Source organism: Rhipicephalus microplus, chromosome X, assembly GCF_043290135.1.
Source record: "Rhipicephalus microplus isolate Deutch F79 chromosome X, USDA_Rmic, whole genome shotgun sequence".
In the NCBI taxonomy this organism is placed as follows: domain Eukaryota; kingdom Metazoa; phylum Arthropoda; class Arachnida; order Ixodida; family Ixodidae; genus Rhipicephalus; species Rhipicephalus microplus.
In genome coordinates this window covers 75464794-75487641 of record NC_134710.1, presented here as the reverse complement: position 1 = coordinate 75487641, position 22848 = coordinate 75464794, and the positions used below count along the sequence as shown (strand labels likewise).

Here is a 22848-nt window from a genome sequence, read left to right as displayed (position 1 = left end):
TTTTTTTTTTACACTGCTTTCTGTAGGACACTGTAGGCGGTTTTGGTGTATAAACAGAATGTCCTAGCCACATAAAACACCGCTGCAAAAGGAAAACAGTTTGTTAAATCGTGCAGCTTCAGCACAGAGAGAGGAGTGTTGGAGGAGGTAGGCCTTATGAGTCTAGCTAAATTATATTATGTTACATCCAGCAATATAACCTGTTGTGAAGAGAAAGAACCTTTTTAGATGCGGAAGCATCTTATACTCGCGCCTTGTAGTGCGCCGTCCGCACCGCTTCTCAAACATTCGACAGCTGACGCGCATGCGCCGTCGCCCACTCTTCCACCATCTGTGCATCCCTTCCTCCTCTACACACCGCGCGCGCTTCACTCCTCCACCATCTGTGCACCCTTCCTCCTCTACACACCGCGTTCGACATCTACAATTCTCCTGATTCTCCAGTGGACGCGCATGTGGCGTCGCGCTTCGAGAACATTCAACAGCTGACAGTGCATGCGCCGTCACGCTGTATATATACTCAAGGTCGGCGCTCGCTCGCTCAGTTGCCGCTCGTCGGTTGGTTTGTACGGCGCGTCGACGTCCAAGGTCGCGGTGAAATGAATTCCAACGAATCCACAAACACAATGATCGACGTCCCTTCGACCAGCGCCGCCCTTTCGCATACGTGTGTACGTGTTCACTCATTTAACACCCCCTCCTACAACCACGTTAACCAATTTAGCCATCGACCCAAGTAAGTCGCAATTTAACACTCCATTTCACAACCACGTTAACCAATTTAGCCATCGACCCAAGTAAGTCGCACTTTAACACCCCGTTAACCAATTATATGCTCCGCATCCTCCTCAGTGTTCCCCCGAGGGAAGCTGCGGGCAATTTTTTTATTCTTGCATTTATCTTGGAGAAATGCAGTTGGTTTTGCGCGAGTCTCTAGCATTGTACATCACGATGTTTGCCTACCAAATCTGCGGATAACCACAGGGGTGTATTTAGAATGTCATTTCATAAAATACTATTTTATTCAACCAGTATTCTGTTTATTTGCTTCAAACAATAGTCATTGAACAAGTTTTTTCCGAATGCTCAACAGCATGACATTATTTCTGCATCAACTGAAATAGGGAGTGCTCCTAAGATGTCCGTTTCTATGAGGTTTGCAATGAATTGCTCATCATGTGCTCATCATAAAAGAATTGAGAGCACCAGCAGCTTCTACAAAGAACCAACACCGTGCATTTTCAATAATGATAATACGTATCTGGAGTTTTACGTCTGAAAACCAAGATATAATTTTGAGAGACGCTGTAATGGAGGGCTCTGGAAATTTTGAACATCTGATGTTCTTTAGCATGCATTGACATGGCACAGCACATGGGCTTCTACCATTCGGCCTTCATCGAAATGCTACCATCACTGCCGGACTCGAAACGCCAGACCATTGGGTCTGCAGCCGAGCACCATGAGCACCTCCAGTGCGGCAAGAGGATTAGGAATAAAAAAGGAAATGTTGCGTTTACGAAGCTGGAATGTTTACAAAAAAAAGAAAGCGGATGTTGCTGTGAGTTTTTTATGGCTACAGCAGACCCGTATGCAGAAAACATGGACAACTAGCCATGTGATGTACAGCATCAACAGTCTTGGGAAGACTGCCATGACCAAGCAGCAGGAGATGGTGGACAGTCTTATGAAAATTCAGGCAAAGTAACAAGGATTGTTATAACTGTTCCTTAATTCTTCTTATCTGAATAGAAGTTTGCATTCTTGTGTAGTGTTCAAACTTCCCCAAAGATGTGGTTATTGGGTTTCGAACAATGTGGTCCTTGAAAATTCACTCACATGGCCTTGAAAGTCCTTAAGTCGCGGGATCGAATCCTGGCTGCGGCTGCTGCTGCTACTACTGCATTTCTGATGGAGGCGGAAATGTTGTAGGCCCGTGTGCTCAGATTTGGGTGCACGTTAAAGAACCCCAGGGGGTGGAAATTTTCGCAGCCCTCCACGACGGCGTCTCCCATAATCATGTGGTGGTTTTATGACGTTAAACTCCTCATATCAATCAATTGAAAGTCCTTAAAAACCACACCCTTGGAATTTTTGTCATGTTAACGAGCATGAACCCTGTCCATCGCCCTCCCCTTCTCAAACCACACTGGTTTTTGCTGACTTCAATAATCAAGAAAGTATCCTCACTAATAGTTCTACTTCTCAAGGCAATTAATGAAAGCAATGTCTTCCAAGAACACTGAGAAGTTTTTCCTGCCTGTACATCTAGTCTGTATTGACAATACCTACCAACGTGTCGAATTTTCTGTAAAGTGTACAAATTTCGACCTCACTTATGAATGTTACGGAAAATGTTTTTTATTTTCTATAAAATGAAGCTGGAAAATCTAATAAAGTAACGTCTGTTATTAAAACTATTATTATTAGCCTCGGTGCCTTCCATAGCGAGTCACGGAGGCCTCCAAAACAACATTATGGTGTGTTCTGCTGCTACAAAAGGACAATATGTAATCGTACTATCATCATGAGCAGCAGCTTTATCATTTAGCAGAATAATTCAAGAGCTTTCGTTCGTTTGTTACGTCTTAAGATGATCTCACAGAAATATAAATTTCTGTGCATGATCTGGCTTCTTTGACACCTACCCAATCTGATCCAGGCTTTTTGAAAAACCATCCTATTGTGCTAACCAGTTTAGGAGGCGTTGTAGTAGTTCATTGATACGACTTCATGAAATTCTCCTGCCAAATTCCAGAGTTCAACGAGCCAAAATTCAGATGTTCCGAACTTTTCCGTGTCATGGCGGGTGATACGAACTCTACCAAGCTGTTGAGCGATGGCCGAGAGTGGCATCTTCAGATATACGCACGCAGGTATTGCACACACTGTCAGAACTATGACTGTTGTTTCATCCACAACAACCGGATGAAACTACTGTGTTTCTCAGCGCGATCTCATCTGGCGACAATGTGGCTGACGAAATTCCAAAACATTACGGACGTCCAATACTTACACAGTCAAGCGACATGACATTCCGCAAACGCTGCGTGCAAAACTACAGCAGGTGCGATCATAGATAGCAGACACCAAGAAACAACCGAGTTTTGAGGACACGTGTGCTTCAGCACATGCGGATTGAAAACCGAATTATTGTTTGGCACATTCGTTACACACAAAACTGCGGTCGCTGCGACGGGATCATCGATAGTGACTATGAGCTCCGAGCGTACGTGGTTAACGCAGTCATAGATTAAAACCAATAAAGTCGTGAAAAAGGCACGAAGTATTTTGGCATTCGTGTCGGTATTCACTTATGACTATGTTGCAGTGGACTCAGGCACTTTGTTTTCATTTGGCTTCAATTCATGAAACATTTACGCACACTTTTAGGGCAGCTGGCATCCCTCATTTGTCCGTTTGCATGCGTCCCAAAAAGACATACAAAGGTTCTTTTGCGTATGTTGTGGTTAAAAACCGATTTTTCTAGCTTTTTTTTTTTTAAGAGATTTAGGCCGATATACATATTTTCGCTCTGCCGGAAATTTGTATCACCATTTGGGAAATCCCAGCTGCATTGTCTTATCAGCTAATATAAGACTACAATGCCAGTGTTCATGCTTACAGGGCGATTTGGAAGCCCCCCCCCCCCCCCCCACCCTTTTTTTTTTCTTCCCAGGGATGCTGTGGAAAAAAGTGGGGAGGGAAAAGGTAAATCGGTGTTCCTATTCCCCCCCCCTCGCCCCATGTTTTGTAAGTTTGCCAGATTAAGATTTTTTTAACGTAGCTGTTATGCAAACACGACAGAATAGCCATGCTTCGTGCCGTCAAGCAAAAAGTGAAAAGTTTGGTTTTTGCGCCATGTGTGCCTGTGACTTGAATGTTTCGCATGGTGACGAGTTCGACATCAAGGTCTACATCACTACGAAAAAGCACCAGGGATAGATGTGAACGTGGACAATGAGCTAAGCTTAGCAAATTTTTTGCCAGAGTCATGGGCAAAGTGATAGTCATTGCTATGATACTTGCTGTAAAACCATCAAGGTTGTCATTAGGTGAAAGATTCCCTTGACCCTCCTCCCCTTGCTTTTAAGGTTGTACTAATTTCTGTGTTGGCAGGTATAATATCGACAGGTGTCTGTTGTTTTATCTCCTGCTTTCATGTGAGGCATCACCTACTGCTTCCATGCTAGGCATCACCTAGCAGACAATGCTTGTGCTCTTTAAAACACTGCTTGGGCAAGCTAGTCATTTGCTTCCCCACTGAGTGCTTTTCCTAGTTGATTTTTTTTAAACCTTCAGTGCATGTGCATGCTCTTCTACGTGACTTGCCAGCTGGGTGATGTTTGTATGTTGCTGCACACATAAAATGCAGGTGCCATGGTTGTCTGAATGGTAAGCATGTGATCACCTTGAAAGGGAGAAGGGGAAGGAAAAGAAATGTACTGTTACTGTTTTTTGTTTTTCAATGCTGAATTGCAAAGATGGTATCTCAAAGGTGCACAGTTTGCAGCACGCTGGATTTGTTATTTGCAAAAGAAGCTGTGAATATATATAGCAAGAAGGCTGTATACTTCTTCATACTTGAAGTCTCATGCTTAACCGTAGTTGTCTATAGACTACTACAGTACTCATAGGGGTGAGCAGGGGTCAATGTGCTGCTCCAAAACAGCATTTTAGTACAATTAAATTTAGGCTATTGTCATTCCTGTTCAGGCAACACTGAGCATGTGCGCCATGTTAATACAACACTTGCGTCTGTTTAGCCTACGAAACGCTGAGCTCACCCATAAGTTGTGACCCAATATATGCACTGGCGGAAAAGTGCGAAACAAATTATGTCCTAAGAACCGAATTAACCAAGCACAGTAGTGGCTTTTATAATCATATAGTGTGGCATGTTGTGTGCTTTTCTTGTCATATAGTGCGACATATTGTGCAGTGTTGGTGCGTGTGATTCCATAGGCTTTATGGCTGACTGAAGCAATTCAGTAGTATCCATTCTCTGTGCCACATGGTCATCGATGCAGTGCTCTCCTGTCTGTTGTGCTAGACGGGCAGTAGCATAGCGAGGAAGTTTTCTTTAGAAGGGTTTCAACCATGCTTTATGTATGTGTGTTTGTATTATTGGTGTCAAATAAAACTCTTAACAGTAGAGCGAATAGCCCAAGAATTGGAAATGGTATGTGCAGAGCGGAATTGTTTATGGTGATGTCTGAAGGGCACACACTACTCCTTTAATAATGCTTGTGGCACCCGGTTTACTTTTAGTCTTTCATTTGACGCTGATTGTAAATGTACATATGCAGAATTAAAAAACTCGCACAAGAGGTATGAACCTTCCCCTCCCTCTCAAAAGTTATCATTTTTCATCCACTGTACAGTGCAGAGAATGAAAAAGGTATAAAGCTACAGCATTCTTCATAATCACATTAGGGTACTTTGCGGAATGAAGCCACTCATGCTTAAAATCCATTGACCATTCAGGTGATCAACCACTTATCTCAACGAGAATGCCGTTAAAAGACGGAAAAAAGAACTCGGTTTTGCCAAAAGGGCTGAAGCAATGAACGCGGTAGCAACATGTTTGAATGTTTTTCGCATCAATGATCGCATTTTTAGGAGCAATAGTAATTGTAGTAAACATTCACTGGCTAAGTCACCGAGTTTCCTGTGACGCGGCCTCAGTAGATGACCACAACAAGGCTTGTGCGTAGTGATGCCGTTGATATACGAAGTGAGGCCAGCAGTCAATTCATTTAGATACGATCTTGCATAACTCTACAAAACGCTGGTGTAAGAGAACATGGCTGCTAGGTAGACTTTTGGCATTGTTTTTTTTTTTTTTCTTTGTTCAATTCAAAAGTTTTGTCTACATATTCACGAGCGTGTGACTGCTCCAGAGCTGTTCTGTAATAGCACATTAGCTGCTTCTAGCCTTCTAGCCTTGCCCCGCCGCGGTAGTCTAGTGGCTAAGGTACTCAGCTGCTGACCCCCAGGTCGCGGGATCGAATCCTGGCTGCATTTTCGATTGAGGCAGAAATGCTGTAGGCCCGTGTGTTCAGATTTGGGCACACGTTAAAGAACCCCATGTGGTCGAAATTTCCGGAGCCCTCCACTACGGCGCCTCTCATAATCATATGGTGGTTTTGGGAGGTTAAACCTCGCGTATCAATCAGCTTCTAGCCTTACTCAAACATGTTGAAACGTTCTTCCATTGCTGGATCAGTTGTCGGTATCTTTAAAAGAGTTGACCGTTGGGCGAGCTGGTGTATTGACATAAAAACCATAGTGAGTTGTGCAACTAAACAGGACACACGAGAAGGAACAGGCAGAACAAGTGCCTGTTCTCGTCTATTCCTTTTCGTGTCTTGTTTAGTTGCACAACTCGCAATGGTCAAACTGGTATTCAGAGCCAATTTTTGTCTTCTCATCTAGTCTTTCTGCCAAGAACATCGTATTCTTTGAAAAAAATTGGAATCCTCGTGAATTTCCAATGAAGTCATAGAAAGTTTTGTTGCCATGGCTGGAGGAATGATGGTAGTCGTAGTATCTTTATTTCATTTCTTAAAATACAAGAAAAATAAGAGAAGCAAAAGATGTTTCACAAGTCTGGCAATTCTTCACTCCTTCAAAATGGCGAACAGCATGTAAACTGTCAGAATCGACCAATTTCTTCAACTTCGTATTCATGCAAAATGTTAAGAGTTTATATCATAGAAACACATAATGGATTTTCTTTATCAAAACCATATTTTAATTGATACACAGCATGGCACAGTCGCCCAACCAATTGAATTCACTCTCAGCATTGCGTATCTTTTAGACCAGGGCCATCAAAGTGATGCACTTTTTATCAACTTCTTCAAAGCCTCTGACATGGTACTACATTTTTATCTTCTGCACAAACTACACATCATCCTAAAAAATTCACGTCTGGTTGGTTGTGTTGCTAGTTTTCTTCATAATCGTTCCCAGTATGTTGACTTCAGTTCCATTTTTTTCCTTCATCTCGTGTATTTTTCCGTTGCAATATTTTTCTGCACTGTATAATCTCTCTTGCAACAGCCCTTTTACAGGGCTACATTATGTAAAATAAATTTTTAAAATGTTCTCGGGCAAATGCCATCTAATATCAAAAGCACCTCCGACACTTCCCTGTAGGTGCGTTGGGGTTGCGCAGCATCTTCTCATGCGGCTCAGTATGGTGGTCTTCCTGGGCACCCATAACATTAGTTAAAATAAAAGAGGGGAAAAAAATCTGCAAAAACAAAAACATTGCTATCATGACAACGCAAGGGGAAATGGTGTCGAGGGCGCAGTGAAGCGAAAAAGGAAGACGCTGAAGTTCGGTGACACTGTGATCACCCCCACAAGATGATGACAATACCTATGCCATTCATATTTCGGTTTCGCTTCAGTGGTGCCAGTGCTGCTTTACCTCACTTTTATGTAGCGGCAGCTGTCAGCATTTGTCCAAATTAAGCAGTGTGGAGATGAATTCTGGTGAATTAACAAAGGTTTGGTTCCGTAGATAAACACATACTTCGACTTGGACCAATAGAGTCATCCGAATTTTTAAATAAAGAGTGATCATGCTGCGCTGAACGTGCAGCGCAGGCACCGAAAGCTGGAAGAGCATTCTTTCAGAGCCTTTTCTGAACACTCTTTGAGAAACTGCTACAGGCACACTTACTGGGTACCTATTAACCCATAAATAATCACAATTTCTGTGTAGTAGGGCAGTATTCACTAGGCTATCCTTTGTCATTCTTCGGAGAAGCATGGTGTCCTCTACACACTTCATAGGAATGCTATCCTTTGTCATTCCTCCGAGAAGCGTGGTGTCCACTACACACTTGATAGGCATTTAGTGCAATTTTTTTTTTTTTTTATGCAGGGGCTGACAATGATGAAGAATTAGGCCCTAAGTGGGTATGCACCACAGTTAATTGCTGATCAAGAACATGCTTTTGTAATGCGTTGGAGCATTGGACGACCCACTCGTTACATAACTCGCATTCTGTGACGTCTGGTCGTTTATTTGCTGTTTTAAAACGCTTCATTACTCATGTTAACGCGGCTTTTTTGACATCAAGCCTGCCTAAAGAGTTTGCGTACAAGTCCCGAGCACCATTGGGCTCAGTGGTAAGGATACTGGGCTGGCATGCAGGGGACCTGCCTTCAAACCCTGCTGCGACCTTGGTGTTTTTATTTACTGAGTTGTTGGTTTTTTTTTTTTATTTCGTGCAATAGTGGTTACGGACACTGGTGGCCACAGCAGAGAACTACAACGCCGCATGTGACCCATGTTGTGACCAGTTTTTGCTGTAAAATAGACGGGAATGGCTGCCGCAGTAGCTCAATTGGTAGAGCGACGGACGTGTTATTTGAAGGTCACAGGTTTAGTCACTGCGCCCAGTTTTCTTTCTTTACATATATAGTACATTTACTACTAATAATACCCCTATGCTTTCCTTGGCATTATTGCCTGTTAGTTCTCATTTATATTGTCCAACAACAAAAGGCGAGCCCTTAAAATTTCCACTTCTAAATTCACTTTATCCCGTCTTGCACATCGACCATGTTGCAATAGGAGCCAGTTACGCGATCTGTGAGCGATAACCGTGCAACGTGCAGCTCGCACTCGTGGTGAGTAAGGCGTGCGGAGCACGGTAGTGAGTTTTGTACGCGGTGTAAAACACCGGTCTCTCGAGTTTGCTTTGTAAACAGCGGCGACTGAGCGCGGCACGTCTACAAAGTCAATGCTTTGTAGCATGGGTTGTGAACATAACGTTCACATGCGGTGCCGTTACCACGAATCTATCACAATATGCTTAAATCAATGAAGTAAAGTTGGGTTGAGTGCAACTCGATGCAAAGATGGAAGTGCTACTCCAACTGCTCCATAAGATAAATGCTGATTCATACTGCTCTAAACTGATTGTGTTTGTTAGTAATTGCTTTGAACCTGCTCCAAAGTGCCTCTGAAAAAATGACGTTTAGGAACTTTAACCATGTGACCTATTGCAAGGCCTACAGAAACGGAATACAGTCTTTGTATATTTATTTATTTATTTATAAATACTACAATCCCTAGTCGGGACTTTGGTAGGGTGGGAAGATGAACAATGCATGATCTGGTACTACGAAATGTGTGGAACAAGTGGTAGGCGTAACCAGGTCACATAATTCGTATGACATAAAACAGAAAGTGACCTATCAAAAAAAATGAAACGCGGTTACACATCTGAACAATACACGTACGCATGCATACCAATACATATATAGCAATCCTCAATACAATTACGTGCACACAAGAACAAAATACCGAGTGTAGGTAAATAATATAGCAATAACGAAATGAAACACAAATACATGCATAGACCTTCAAGAATAAATGTGCACTCTTACTAAGTACGCATGTGTGCATATATACGAAATATAAATGAGATCCAGGTTCATGAACACAGACTAGAAGTAAAACTTGCCAATGAAGACTGTAACACTTGCTCATTTGTTAATAAATTCCAATCACTCACCGTTCTGGGGAAAAAAGAATATTTAAATGCATTATTTCGCGTTTGATGTGGTGTTAGTGTTCTATCATGCCGTAGTCTTGTGCTGTATCTAGAGGTGAGTGGCATAACAGAATATGTATCGACCTTAACATGCCCCATTAATATTTGGTAAAGAAACTTCAAACGTGAATGACGGTTTCTAGTGGATAGAGGTTGAAGCTTAGCTCTGGTTAACAGATCTGTTACTGATGTACGGTCATAGCGATTATATATAAATCGTACTGCTCTTTTCTGAATGGATTCCAGTTTATCAATATTTGTTTTGGTATATGGGTCCCAGATAATTGCAGCGTAGTCTAACCCGGGCAGAATAACGGATTTATACGCAAGGAGACGTACAGTGGGGGTGGATAGTTTCAGTGCTCTGCGGAGAAAAAATAGTTTACGTTGTGTGTGAGCTATGACTTGGTCGATGTGTTTATTCCACCGAAGGTCACTTGTTATTAAAAGGCCTAAGTATTTGTACTCGGTTACCTCACTGAGGTAATTGTTTTTGTAGCCGTAATAGTAAGTTAAGGGCGTTTTTTTGCGAGTAATTTTCATTGCTACTGTTTTTTCAAGATTAAGACACATCTGCCAACTTTCACACCATGACATAACCTTCTCAAAAGCTTGATTTAGGAGTAGCTGATCATTCGAGTTTTTAACTTCGCAGTACAGGATGCAGTCATCGGCGTAAAGTTTAATTTTTACAGGGATGCCGTCAACTATATCATTTATGAAAATGAGGAAAAAAAGTGGTCCGAGTACCGAACCCTGTGGGACACCAGATGATACAGAAACTCTACCCGAGCAATGTTGATTAAAAGAAACCATTTGTAGACGACCAGTTATGTATGATGAAATCCAGGATATTAGCTTAGGGTTTTGAAGTACCAAATTTAATTTATAAAGCAGTTTATTATGAGAAACCGTATCGAAAGCTTTGCGAAAGTCTAGAAAAATAGCGTCAGTTTGATTACCATTATTAATAGATGTCGCAAAATCGTGTATAGTTTCTACTAATTGAGTTTGTGTAGAGAAGCCTTTGCGAAAACCATGTTGTCCCTTGGTGAAGAAGTTTTGTTCTTCGAGAAATACTGAGATGTGTTTATGTATTGCATGTTCCATTAGTTTGCAAGCTGTCGAAATAAGCGATATGGGGCGGTAATTTTTAACCGTAGAATTGCTCCCGTTTTTGTGTAGCGGTGTAATCTTAGCTATTTTCCAATCTAGAGGAACCTCGCCCTCCTGCAATGATTTCGAAAACAATACATGAAGGTACTTTGCCATCCACTCCGCATACCGTTTTAAAAATTCGTTAGGGATGTCATCGGGACCACATGATTTTTTTATATCTATATTTAACAGCAAGTTCAGTATTCCCGTTTCGCTAATGACAATGTCTGGTACTGGCGGAAGAGAAAGACTGAAATCTGGCAATAAATTGTTATCTTTGGTGAAAACAGATTGAAATTGAGCATTGAATGCGTTCGCGATCTTTGAGCTGTCGTGAGTAATGGAACCATCAACTTCAAAAGCCGTGGAAGAACGAGACGAAGGGGAAATCAATCTCCAGAATTTTTCTGGGGATGTCGAGATAAAGCGTGGTAGTAATACACTATGGTAGTTTTGTTTATCCTTCGAAACTTCATTTTGAAGTTTAACGGTTAAAAGAGATATTTCTTGCTTTTGAGCATTTGTTGAAGAGCCCTTCTTCTTTAATCTTTTAAGTTTTCTTTTGAGCTGTAGTGTAGGCCGAGTTATCCAGGGGTTTCTCTTTTTTGGTTTCTTGACAATACGTGGCACAAAACGATCCATGCATTCCATAATAATACTTTTTAAGCGGTCCCAAAGATAGTTTACGCTAGCATCACTGCTTGCAAACGTGTCGAAATGAAAAGACAACGTATCTATTATAGAAACATCATCTGCCCTGGAAAAGTTTGGAAAGTTACGAATTGATCTATGTTCGTTCATTGATACACCGGAGAGTGTTAGTAATACCATTTCGTGATCAGAAATGCCAGGATGAATTTCACATGTAACACAAGGTGCAGGAAAGCCACGAATGAAAAACAAGTCAAGTATAGATCTAGTTTGGCCTTGTATCCTAGTGAAGTCATCAACAATTTGTAATAAATCGAATGCAAATACGAAGTCTATAATTGCTTCCCCTACTTTGTCGTTTTGCTTCCTGGTAGTCAGCAAGCTCCAATCAATGTTTGGTGCGTTAAAGTCACCAGCCAAAATGACTCTATCTTCTTGCCTTACGTGAATGGTCATGTAATTTTGTAATTCAATGAGATCGATGGGTTCCAAGGAGGGTGGCCTGTAAACAACGCCAATAACGTATTTAACATTTCCGTGATAAGTTTTGCAGAAGAGAGCTTCAACGTTAGGTACATCAGGCATTCTAATAATGTTCAAGGAATTTTTGAAGAGAATGCAAACTCCTCCTCCTCTTGCCCCGCGATCTTTCCTGAACACATTGAAATCAGCTGGTACAAATTCGCTATCGAAGATCGAATCATTTAGCCAAGTTTCGGTTAATAGAAGGATACTAGGATCATGGGCAAGTATGATACCTTCCAGCTCAGTACTTTTGTTTAATATACTTCGGCAGTTCATGTTTAAAATTCGCATATGTGGGCAGGGGCGCATTACTGGTCATTTACGAGGTGCTTTATTTAGTTGACAGCGTTCATTTCTCTCGTCATTCCACGTGTAAAAAGTACCATCGACACAAAGTTTGTCATGAACGAGTTTGACTTTACCACCCCTTGCTCTATCTTCTGTTGCACTGTTCCAAAGATTTTTTCGTATCTCTCGCACTCGCTTGGAGAAATCCTGAGAAAGAGAGAGGGATGTGCCTTTTAATTTATAGGATTTTCTGAGAATGCTTTCCTTTTCACGATAATTCAAGAATTTAAGGATTACGGGGCGAGTTTTTGCACCCTTGAAGCCAAGCCTATGAATTCTTTCTATAGCGGGAGTCGGTACTTGCAGTTTTTCCAAGAAAATACCTTCTACAACTTTCTTTTCTAGCTCCTCACTAGATTCTACCGACGTCTCATCCAAGCCATATATTATTAAGTTATTTCTGCGACTTCTGTTCTCTAGGTCATCTACTTTTTCAATGAGTGAGGCTAATGCAGCACTCTGATGTGAAATAACCTTCTCCATGTCGTTTACTTGAGTTGTTAATTTATTGAGGCTGGAAAGCTGCTGTTCTATCCCGTTAATCTTTTCAGCTAAGGTAGTGATCTTACTCTCAAATTTCTTTTGGTTGGCTTGGATATTTTCTACGGTAGCACTAATTTTATTTTGGCCGGCTAATAGCTGCGCCAGCAGATCTTTATCAGACGGACCGGGATTCGACTCGATGTCACCACATACCAACAAGTTTACGATAACAGAAGAAAAGCGCATAAAAATATGTTTAGCAAAACGTGGGCAGGGCAGCAGCAATAAGAACCGGTCATCACTACGGTACGAGTAAGCTAATGAGCAATCACCAACCTGTATTAAAAAGCAGAAAGGGTTGCTGAGCATTCCGTCCGGTTTGCTGCTGCCTGGCCCACTGGTGAATAACGGCGGTGTGAGGCTTTTTATAAGAGCTTGAGCGTCCACGTGACATGACGTCGTTGAACTTCGGTGCCAGGCAGGCGGCGTGACAAAGGGGAGTGACGCCACATCGTCGATGCAGCCATCCGCACGTGTCGCGCGATCTGGTACCTGGGCGCATGTCCATTCTTTGCTTGTCACAGTAGCTGAAGCATGGTCGATAGGTGAGTGCTGTCCTCCGAGAAAGACAGCTGCAACCTGTATTAAAAAGCAGAAAGGGTTGCTGAGCATTCCGTCCGGTTTGCTGCTGCCTGGCCCACTGGTGAATAACGGCGGTGTGAGGCTTTTTATAAGAGCTTGAGCGTCCACGTGACATGACGTCGTTGAACTTCGGTGCCAGGCAGGCGGCGTGACAAAGGGGAGTGACGCCACATCGTCGATGCAGCCATCCGCACGTGTCGCGCGATCTGGTACCTGGGCGCATGTCCATTCTTTGCTTGTCACAGTAGCTGAAGCATGGTCGATAGGTGAGTGCTGTCCTCCGAGAAAGACAGCTGCAACCTGTATTAAAAAGCAGAAAGGGTTGCTGAGCATTCCGTCCGGTTTGCTGCTGCCTGGCCCACTCATTCTACTATGCATCATTTCATTCATATATATCATTCTACTATGCATCTTTTATCGGCTATGAGCTCATTTAGCTGTGTTTTTTGCAATTCGACAAGCATGCTTATTTTGGTAAAATGTGAAAATGACAGATTGCTTCTTCCTCATACGAATTGTCAATGCTTATTTTGGTAAAATGTGAAAATGACAGATTGCTTCTTCCTCATACGAATTGTCAACTGTTGCTGCAGTTATACAGTCTACTGTTGCATTGCTAACATCATCTTAATACATAAGAAAGGAGATGAAGGACTTCAAGAATTACAGGCCGATCAGCTTGCTCTCTGTAGTATACAAGCTATTTACAAAGGTAATTGCTAACAGAATAAAGAAAACATTAGAAATCAATCAACCAAAGGAACAAGCAGGATTTCGAACAGGCTACTCAACGATTGACCACATTCATACTCTCAATCAGGTAATAGAGAAATGCTCGGAGTATAACCAACCACTATACATAGCCTTCATAGATTACGAGAAGGCGTTTGATTCAGTAGAAATATCAGCCGTCATGCAGACACTGCGGAATCAGGGCGTAGATGAAGCATGGTCATAGTGGGGCTCAAATCTAGGAAGCGGATAGTTCCCCGATTGGGAACTTCGCGAGTTGAAACCAGAGGTGGCATGCACGAACTTAAAACGTGTTGAATACTGTTCGTTGCTGCATCTACACCGGTGCATCATTCCACTACATAGGTATATATGCGTGGTTTGAAGAATAAAATTTTCGTTTCAAGTCAGTGCCCTGTATGTGTCCTTCCTTGTCAAGTTTCTCGTTTTTTGCACTGTTCCAATAAGTCGCACCAACACGTCCAAGCAACCACTTCAGCTGCAAACTTCATTGCATCCAGCGGCCATGACGACACCTTCTTGCTTGCTCTTATCTCTCATTCTTTTTAAAGCCCGTGGTACCTTTGTGATTGGTTCCGGTTGTTTCCGAACGCTGTCGTGTTGTGGTGCCATTGCTCTGTAATAATTCCATATAATACTGATGTCTGTTGCTGTGAAAAAAACGTGCATTCCTTTCATTGAGCGGGTCAGGCTGTCTGCGATCATTTTCAAAACTACACACATTCTCAATTAACCTGAGCCCAACATGCGACGAAAAACAAGTGAGGAAAAGGTGCTGGTGGGAGCTGATAAGGGTTTATTTTAAGATAAGAGTACACATGGCAGCCAACCCACACGTTTAGAGCCTCTCACAGATGCAAAGTGTAATGGCGTGCTTTTCAAACGGCAATAGTAGACATAAATAGCAGCAAAATCTAGTGGGTAAGCTTTTTTTTTTTAAAGGTTTTTTCCAGGCCTCGAGTTTGCGAACTCGACTTTTGGCTTCCCTGTTTACTTCCAGTCTGTACCAAACACCAGTCTATCCTGTTTGGTCATTTCGTGTATACATAGATATATATACATACATACATAAATTTTTTGGGATTGCCTTCCTAAGCACCGTTAAGAAATTTGCAAGTTATGAATTCTGTCAAACCCCTTTACTGGAGACACTGATATAACAGACAAATGGGTATAAGAGAGGTGCCTACAGTAAAATACAGGTTGATAAAAAATGCATAAGAGGTATCCTGCTTATAAGATGCATCTAATATAAAAGACAAGAATTGCTGCCCTGAGCATGCCTGTTATAAAGGGGTTCAGCTATGCAAGGAGGGCATCACTGTATTTGTAGAATCAAAGTTGAATTACTTTTTGGCACAGAATCTTGTATTGGGTATAGTGAAACAGATTCAAATTGTAATTTTTAATGCATACATTTTTCTGTATAAGGAATATGAATAGGCATTTTTTTTATGTTTCACGTGAATACTTTTCGAACATTGTCAACTGAGAAAAGTGAAAGGTGCTGAATAAATTTCTTGTAAAATCAAAATATGTTAAAATACCTAACGATGCAGTGTTACATGCTCCTAATATAACACACTTCTTTACATATTCAGTGCCGTATAAAGTTTGTACACGCATTGTAAATCCTTCCTTTTCCCGCATGTAAAGACTAATGATTTAAAACACGTGCGAATTTAGAGTGAACCTGTAAAAAAAATGTAGATACACCCCTATAGGTGACTTGAGAAGAATGCCATTTTTCTGTGTGCGCATATCACTGTTTGTTCCCAAAAGTAGACACATAGATGTTTTTATGAAATGCGAAAGTAGTACCAGCATTTCAAATTGAGTTTTAAGGCAATGTGTTTGCTAGCCTGGTCGCACTACACTTATGTTTTGTCCACATATGTGGGTCCCCAGATACAAAGTGTTAACGAGATTGCATTGAAATGTAGTATGCTTTCAAGCTGCCGGGCTAATGCGTCAAAGAGTGGCTTGGGTATTACATTAACGTTGCGTAAGCAAAAGTATATGGGTGGTGTTTGTTTTGCTTTTGGGCGTGTTTTTCTCCCCTCCTGCACACTCGCTCTTGAGGCTGATAAATTGGATATTGCACACCCGGTCGTGGCAGCCACATTTCGAAGGGGGTAACATACTAGAGGCTTATATACTTTAATGCACGTTAAAGACCTCCATGTGGCACGTTAAAGACCTCCATGTGGTGGATATAATTCCCGAAATTCTTTGCCATGGCATGTCTCATAATCATACCATGGTTTCGTGATGTAAAAACCTTACAATTAATATTTTAAAGTAAGTTCTGTGCATTCTCATTTCAGTGTTCAGGGTAGCACCCATGGGAAATTCCAAAGCTTTCTTTGAAAATATACTGATCAACCCACTTGTTAAATTTGCAATGATTTATAAAGTAAGTTGAAAGGCTCTCAGGTAGATTGTGTTGTACACAATACGACCTGGTCCCTAAAGACCAATCAATGCATAGTCATAGTTCAAGTCATAAATTTTTTGTCATTGCATTTTACTCCTCTCTAATCTACTTCTTAAAGTTGCACAAGTTGCTTGGGATTAGTAATTGTTTCTGATCTTTCGTATAATCCTGTTAAGTTAGCTGCTTGCCAGCTTGCTGGGTCGAGGCTCCCAAGAAACGTCTTACCTTTCACTTGTCCTCGGAGGGTGAGCACTGCTTCAGGAAACCAAGGATTGGTTGACACCCTCTGGTGCCCAAAGTGCCAACTCGCCTCATGGTAGACGTGTTGACACCTGAAGTCATTGCACTACTGCAGCGCAGTAGTACAAGCTAGCATCTCGTGGAGACTGGGAGGTTGACCGCCTAATGGGCTGTCAAGCGTTTCCTTCGTGTTTCCCATCGCCTCTCTCTTTCTATCGTGTGAAGGAGGTTGCTGCTTTTTCATTTTGACTGACCTTTGTATTGAAGAACAATAGCTATTAAAACTTTAAATGTAAACTACAGTAATTTTCTATCAGTTCGGAACTTTCAATACATTCATGATATCTCTGTGACCGAAAGCGGAGCAGTTAATGCACTTCTGCAGATCAGTGCTGTGCCTTCTGGTCCTTTCAGTTTTTTAACAAAACAACCACAGCCTTCACCAACTTGCCGTATTTACTCACATAGTGATAGCTTTTTTTTTTTTTTTTTCCTAAAAAAAAAGTTGACGCCAACTTTGGCTTGCGATCATTACGCAGGGTGAATTTTCCGTGATGAAATATACCGGACACTGAAAACTCGAAAGAAGTCTCGCATCAGAATTGTTACAATAGCTATCATGGACCTAACCGAAAAATAACAAGAGTATGGCTTACCTTTGTAATAAATGCATTCATTATGCAGAAACTACAGGCATGGCACACTGCCCTTTTATTTTTTGACTCTGTAATCCCCTAACGTTCATTCAGAGCCCAAAGCGTCAATGTCGTCGCTGCACGATTCTCTGTTGGAACCAGCAGCGCCTTCTTCACTGTCCAACAGGCGGTCTTCTTTCGTTCTGTCCACCGCGTTGGAAATGCCAGTCTCGAAGCCTTTGACGACCACCTCGTCAGCAATGGTACTCCACACTTTCAGAATCTATGAACAGAGTACTTCCTCGGATGGTCTCCTGATTTTTGCCACTTGGCGGGAAATCATGGTCGCCCATCGCCATCCCAAGTGCATACAGCTTCCGTACGTTGTCCTTGAAGGGTTTGTTCAGTGACACGTGCAGAGGCTGTAGCAGCGAAGTTAGACTCCCTAGGGATTACTGCGATTTTCATGCGCCACTCCTTTAGCTCAGAACTGACACTGTCGATAAAATGATTTCGAAATCTGTCCCACACAAGAAATTAAGGAAACAGAAGCGCTCCTGCTCTTCGCCCCAAACAGTATTGATCCTGTCTACCATGAGGTCTACCATCGTCCACCTTTTCGCTTGAGAACAAATGTGGATGGATGCCACAGGAAAAGATTCCCTTCGAAATTTTTCTCTGCTTAAGAACAACATTTGGCACAAGCTTCTGCCCGTCTGCCGTCAGTGAGATTGTCACGGTGCGTCGCTGCTTCTCCGCACCACACGTTTTAACTAGGACACTTTGAGCGCCTTTCTCATTGGCAATAGTGCTTTGAGGCATGTCGACCGTCAACGGCGATCGGTAAATGTTGCCTATATGTGACAGCAAGAGGCCGTCCTTCAGGCATATCCTCAAAATGAACCTGTGGAAATCAATCACCTTGTCTTCGTACGTGCATGGGGGTCGCTGGCGTCCTTTGTGGCTATCTCCGAGAAACTGCGCGCTTGTATTCGTACCATGTCTAATGACACAGCACAAGAGCTTTTGCACGTGTCTCTCGCGTATTCGAGGACACTTATTTCAATGTTGGGAAACTTGCCAGTTTTGGGTCCATGGAAAGCCCAGTGCGTGCTGTTAGCAGCCACGAGCTTCTTACGCTGTTTCTTTGAATATCAGATCCATCGATTTTATCGACGTCGAAATGTCTGCCGGCCGCTTGAATGTGGCTGTGAAAAGCTGGCATACCGCTCCATGGTGAAACAGCACTTGACTACAAAGCACACCACTAGCAGCAAAAAAAAAAAAACATCATATGCGCGGGTTTCGACGACAAAACTCGGGGGTGCGATCATTATGCGAGTAAATACGGTAGAGAAACCTCATTGCTTCTTCTTGGGTACATGCTGCTTCCCTATAAAGATCCGTCATGTGTTACACATAGAAGCAGTCCCTCACCCATTTGCAGCCAATTTTTTACTTGTTGCACAGGCAAGGGAGAGAGGCAGGTTAAACCAGAAGCAACTTACTCATTCTTGAATTTGGCCTGCTTTCCTGCTAGGTAATTAGTTGTCGGGCAAGAACATGTATGTGGAGCAGGTGATGCTGATGGAGAAGTACGAGTTGTGGCCGTGTTACTGAGTCTACAACTTGTGACTAGTAGGCTATAGACCATGGAGAGAGTGCCACCAGCAGGCAGGGAGAGGGCAGTCTGGATGTAGTGGGTTCCATGTAGGTTCTAGAGCAGAGCACGGTGAGCATTTGCATGAAGATGCTCTTCACCACCTTCGGACTTTCCTAACATGCACCATGATGCCTTTAATGGCAGGAGCCGAAGACAGCCTGTAGTTCGTGAGCAGCCCGTCGCTGTTGTCTATAATTACTGTTGTCTTCTAGGGGATCTGAGTCTCGTGAACAGTTGATAGGGCTGCCTGACTGCATGTCCTTGGATAAACTAGAATGACCCTCCTCTTGGGTGGTGAGGCAGCCAGGTCCCAAATGTGATGTCAGACTACTGCATCTAGTGCTCTCTTGAGACTGGATTAGACAGCCTACAGCTTCTCAGTGGTGGCTGCATTCCATAGGGCAATATCATCAGCAGATGATATGGAGCTCTAGACCAGGTAGTGCAGGCCAGCAGATGTGGCAGGGTCATTTTTCAACATGACCCTGCAATGGCATTAAGAGACTCTGTACTGAGACCTGTGGCACTCGTGCTGGGACTAGCTGTGGCATGCTTGACCCATTCTCGCACAAATGCACTCAAACATCGATATAAGGAACCTCACTGTAACAAAAAATTGGTTATAACAAAGTAAATGAAGAACAGTCTTGCAATAAACATAGTGTTAGAAATATGCCTTTATAAGGAATTTTTGGATATAACTGACTTATTTTTCTGTAAGATGCAACTTTGTTGTATTGAGGTTTCAGTGTATTGAGGTTTCAGGACAGAAAGAAGTGCAGCTGGTGCCTTCTATGCCCATTGTTGTAAGAGGTGAAATGTATAGATACTCTACTCCTTCTGTGCTGCAATGCCGAGATGATGCTGTGCTTTGTGACCGCATGAAACCAGCTGATCATGAATGAACGTTAGTGCCCTAGTGGCTAAGGCACTCGGCTGATGGCCCGCAGGTCGCTGGATCGAATCCCGGCTGCGGCGGCTGCATTTTTGATGGAGGCGAAAATGCAGTTGACCCGTGTGCCCAGACTTGGGTGCACGTTAAAGAACCTCTGGTGGTCGAAATTTTTTGGGGCCCTCCACTATCTCTCATAATCATATGGTGGTTTTGAGACGTTAAACCCCACATATGTGTTTCAACACTTGATCTTCCTTTGTGGTGAGGCAACAACCACAACGTATTAGTACCTTTCTTGTTAGTGTATTCAATAACCCCTTGTAAATAAATGTGAAGTCTTCTTTCTGCTCTCTAGCTGTCAATACCTGTATTTCTTGCCTCTTTAAACTCGGAACACCTGTGGGGCATAACATGTGTGTGCACGGCAAGGCTGTTTCTCCTAGACAAGTTGTTGGCTGCTAATCTATGGCCTCTTTTGTGCATTGTTGTAGTATACACTGTTGTCACATGTATATGCAAATTTTTTTGCCTGCATGCAGGGCCCCTAAAGGAGGCACCTAATCTGATCTGCACTCCACATGCGGCCTGGTACAGTGATGCCAGTTGTACTGAGTTACGTGAGATGGCCGCCTCAGAGATTCGTCGAGCGATAGTGGGGCGTATCCCAGACTCTCTGCGCAACTGCGTCAACAAGGAGTACTTCACAGGCTATGGGGATGGCATTAATGGCGGTGCCTACAACTACAATCCAATGGGCGTGCCACACTCGACGACAGCCCTGGAGCCCCTGGCGCCCGGCGTGCCCCATTCAACTTCGCACCTGCAGGACTCGGCCAACCATCTGGCCCCCAAGCCTGAGAGCTCGGAGGTGCACTGACATATCATTCCAGGGGCCCCTCCTCCTTCATTCCTCCAGTCTCGCCGTCTCCTGTGTTGTGTGCTTCCGTTTGACTCCCCTTCTCTCTAGCTAGGCTGTTTTAGTTGGCTGCTTTAGGCTCCCCCCCCTCCTCCCCTTCTGCTCGTTCATGTGTGCATTAACATTTGATGGGTGGCAGTCCCAAATAAAACTTGGCACCTTTTAACGTCCTGCTGTGTCTCGGTTCCTTCTGTGCCGCCATAGCAGGTGCCGCTCGGCGTCCTCTCCCCGCTGGGTAGCTGCTTGCGCCTCTTCAGGGTAGCCTTCCTCTTGGGCGCTGGTTCTTGTGCAGGTTTCATGGTGCCTGGGGAAGCTTCCTTCCCCATTGGTGCAGAAGGAGGAAAATCAATAGTATATTGTAGGACCACACGTGGCGTTTTGCTTGGCTCTTGCTCTCCTCTCCACCCTTGTTTTTTTATGTGCTGCATTTCATTCTCTTAGTTGCTGTAGTCACCCACGTGGATAAGTGCTTTGTCCCAGGAATGTGTGTGACATCTTCCTGGCTCGCCCTGTGGTTGAGGGTTTGCACGGTCCATAGTTGCTTTTTGTGTTGATTCCAATCGGGTTTGTCAAATTGCCAAAACGTCTGTGCATTTCATTATACAAGTTTGCTTGTGTGAGTGTAGCTGCATTAAATTAAAGGTGCATCCTCATTACCCGTTTCACTAGTGGGTTAATCAAAATTGCACTTTTATTGGCTGCTCTCATCAACAGTTGTGTAGGTAGTGTTTATTTTGCCCCCCCCCCCCTTTTTTTTTTTCTTCTTTTTAATGCATAGTACTGAGGTTGCCTGGGCGTTTCTGGATGTCCTGCACCATCAGAGGTTGCACTGGAAAACAAAACCTTGCTAGTTGGAAAAGTGCAATTGTGTTATGTTAAAACAGGAAATATGTGCATGTAATTCCTGCCAGACACAGGACAAGGCTGGGAAACCTCATGCTCATTACTTGGGCCATATGCAGGCAGCTTGTGCCAAGGCTTTTCTCTGCATTTTAAGATATTGTTTAAGGGAGGGCAATCTGCTTTTAACAAGTGCCTGCTCCAAGGTGGTGGTGGACAAGCTTTCTGTCACCTTGAAGCTGAAGTTGCTTTCAAATGGGGTGATACCCAGTGATAGTTCCATCACCTCACGGCATTCCCTCAGAGCTCCTTGTGTGGGGGTGAGCATGCCCATGTGTTGGCTCCCAATAGTCGTTGCTCCATTGTCAAGGGTGACCTAGCTTTGTGTACAGTGGAATTATGCCAACAATTTCCTCAATAAAATGAGCATTGTTAATGCATTATTAAATTTGGTCACTCTTCATGTGGTTTTTTTCAGCCTTGGCCTGTCTGTGTGGCATAGAGAATCCTGGCTTTATCCAATTTGCTTTGAATGCGAAATCGTGAAATTTGCATGGTAACACACCACTGATGTACATACAATACTCCTCACAAAAAAAAGCATAGTTCTTGTGTCTGGGCAAAATTGGGGTTTGCCTTGATTAGAACACTGAATGAATGGAAGTGCATTTTACCCCAAAATCTTGAACATTATATACATTATTTTGTGGTGCTGCTTGTCTTTTTTTGTGTGTGCGCGCGTGCATGTGTTGTAATCAACAGTTGCAAATATATCACCTCAAGAAAGAAAAAGCCTTGTTTGCTTTCTACTATCCTCATGTTGCCTTCCTTCAGGCAGTGAACAATTTTCATTTTTCTTTGGATTTGATGACCACCTGGCTCCAAGTGAAATAAATGGTTGGAAAGCAACAGACTATGACCTCTCCCAGCTCTATTGCATGCAGAAGTAAAGATCTAAAAAAAGGTTTGACTCGGCATCAGCTGGAGCACTGGATCCTGTGTATGTACTCTTACATTACATTTTCATGCAGTTCTGAAATAAAATATTGTAAAACAGATGCACCCTTGGCTTTCAGAAAGC

At 43.0% G+C, this 22848-nt stretch overlaps 1 protein-coding gene across 4 annotated transcripts in view; it reads left to right on the top strand.

The window, feature by feature from the left end:
• The window catches only part of CtBP (C-terminal binding protein), a 53822-nt gene extending 31144 nt beyond the window's left edge, over positions 1-22678 (top strand). For all 4 annotated transcript variants that reach the window (XM_037427051.2, XM_037427052.2, XM_037427053.2 and 1 more), the window contains one exon: positions 20551-22678. In XM_037427051.2, coding sequence (XP_037282948.1) covers positions 20551-20888 — 338 coding nt within the window. In that variant the 3' untranslated portion in view covers positions 20889-22678. The remainder of the gene's footprint in view (positions 1-20550) is intronic.
• The last annotated feature ends 170 nt before the right edge of the window (positions 22679-22848 follow it).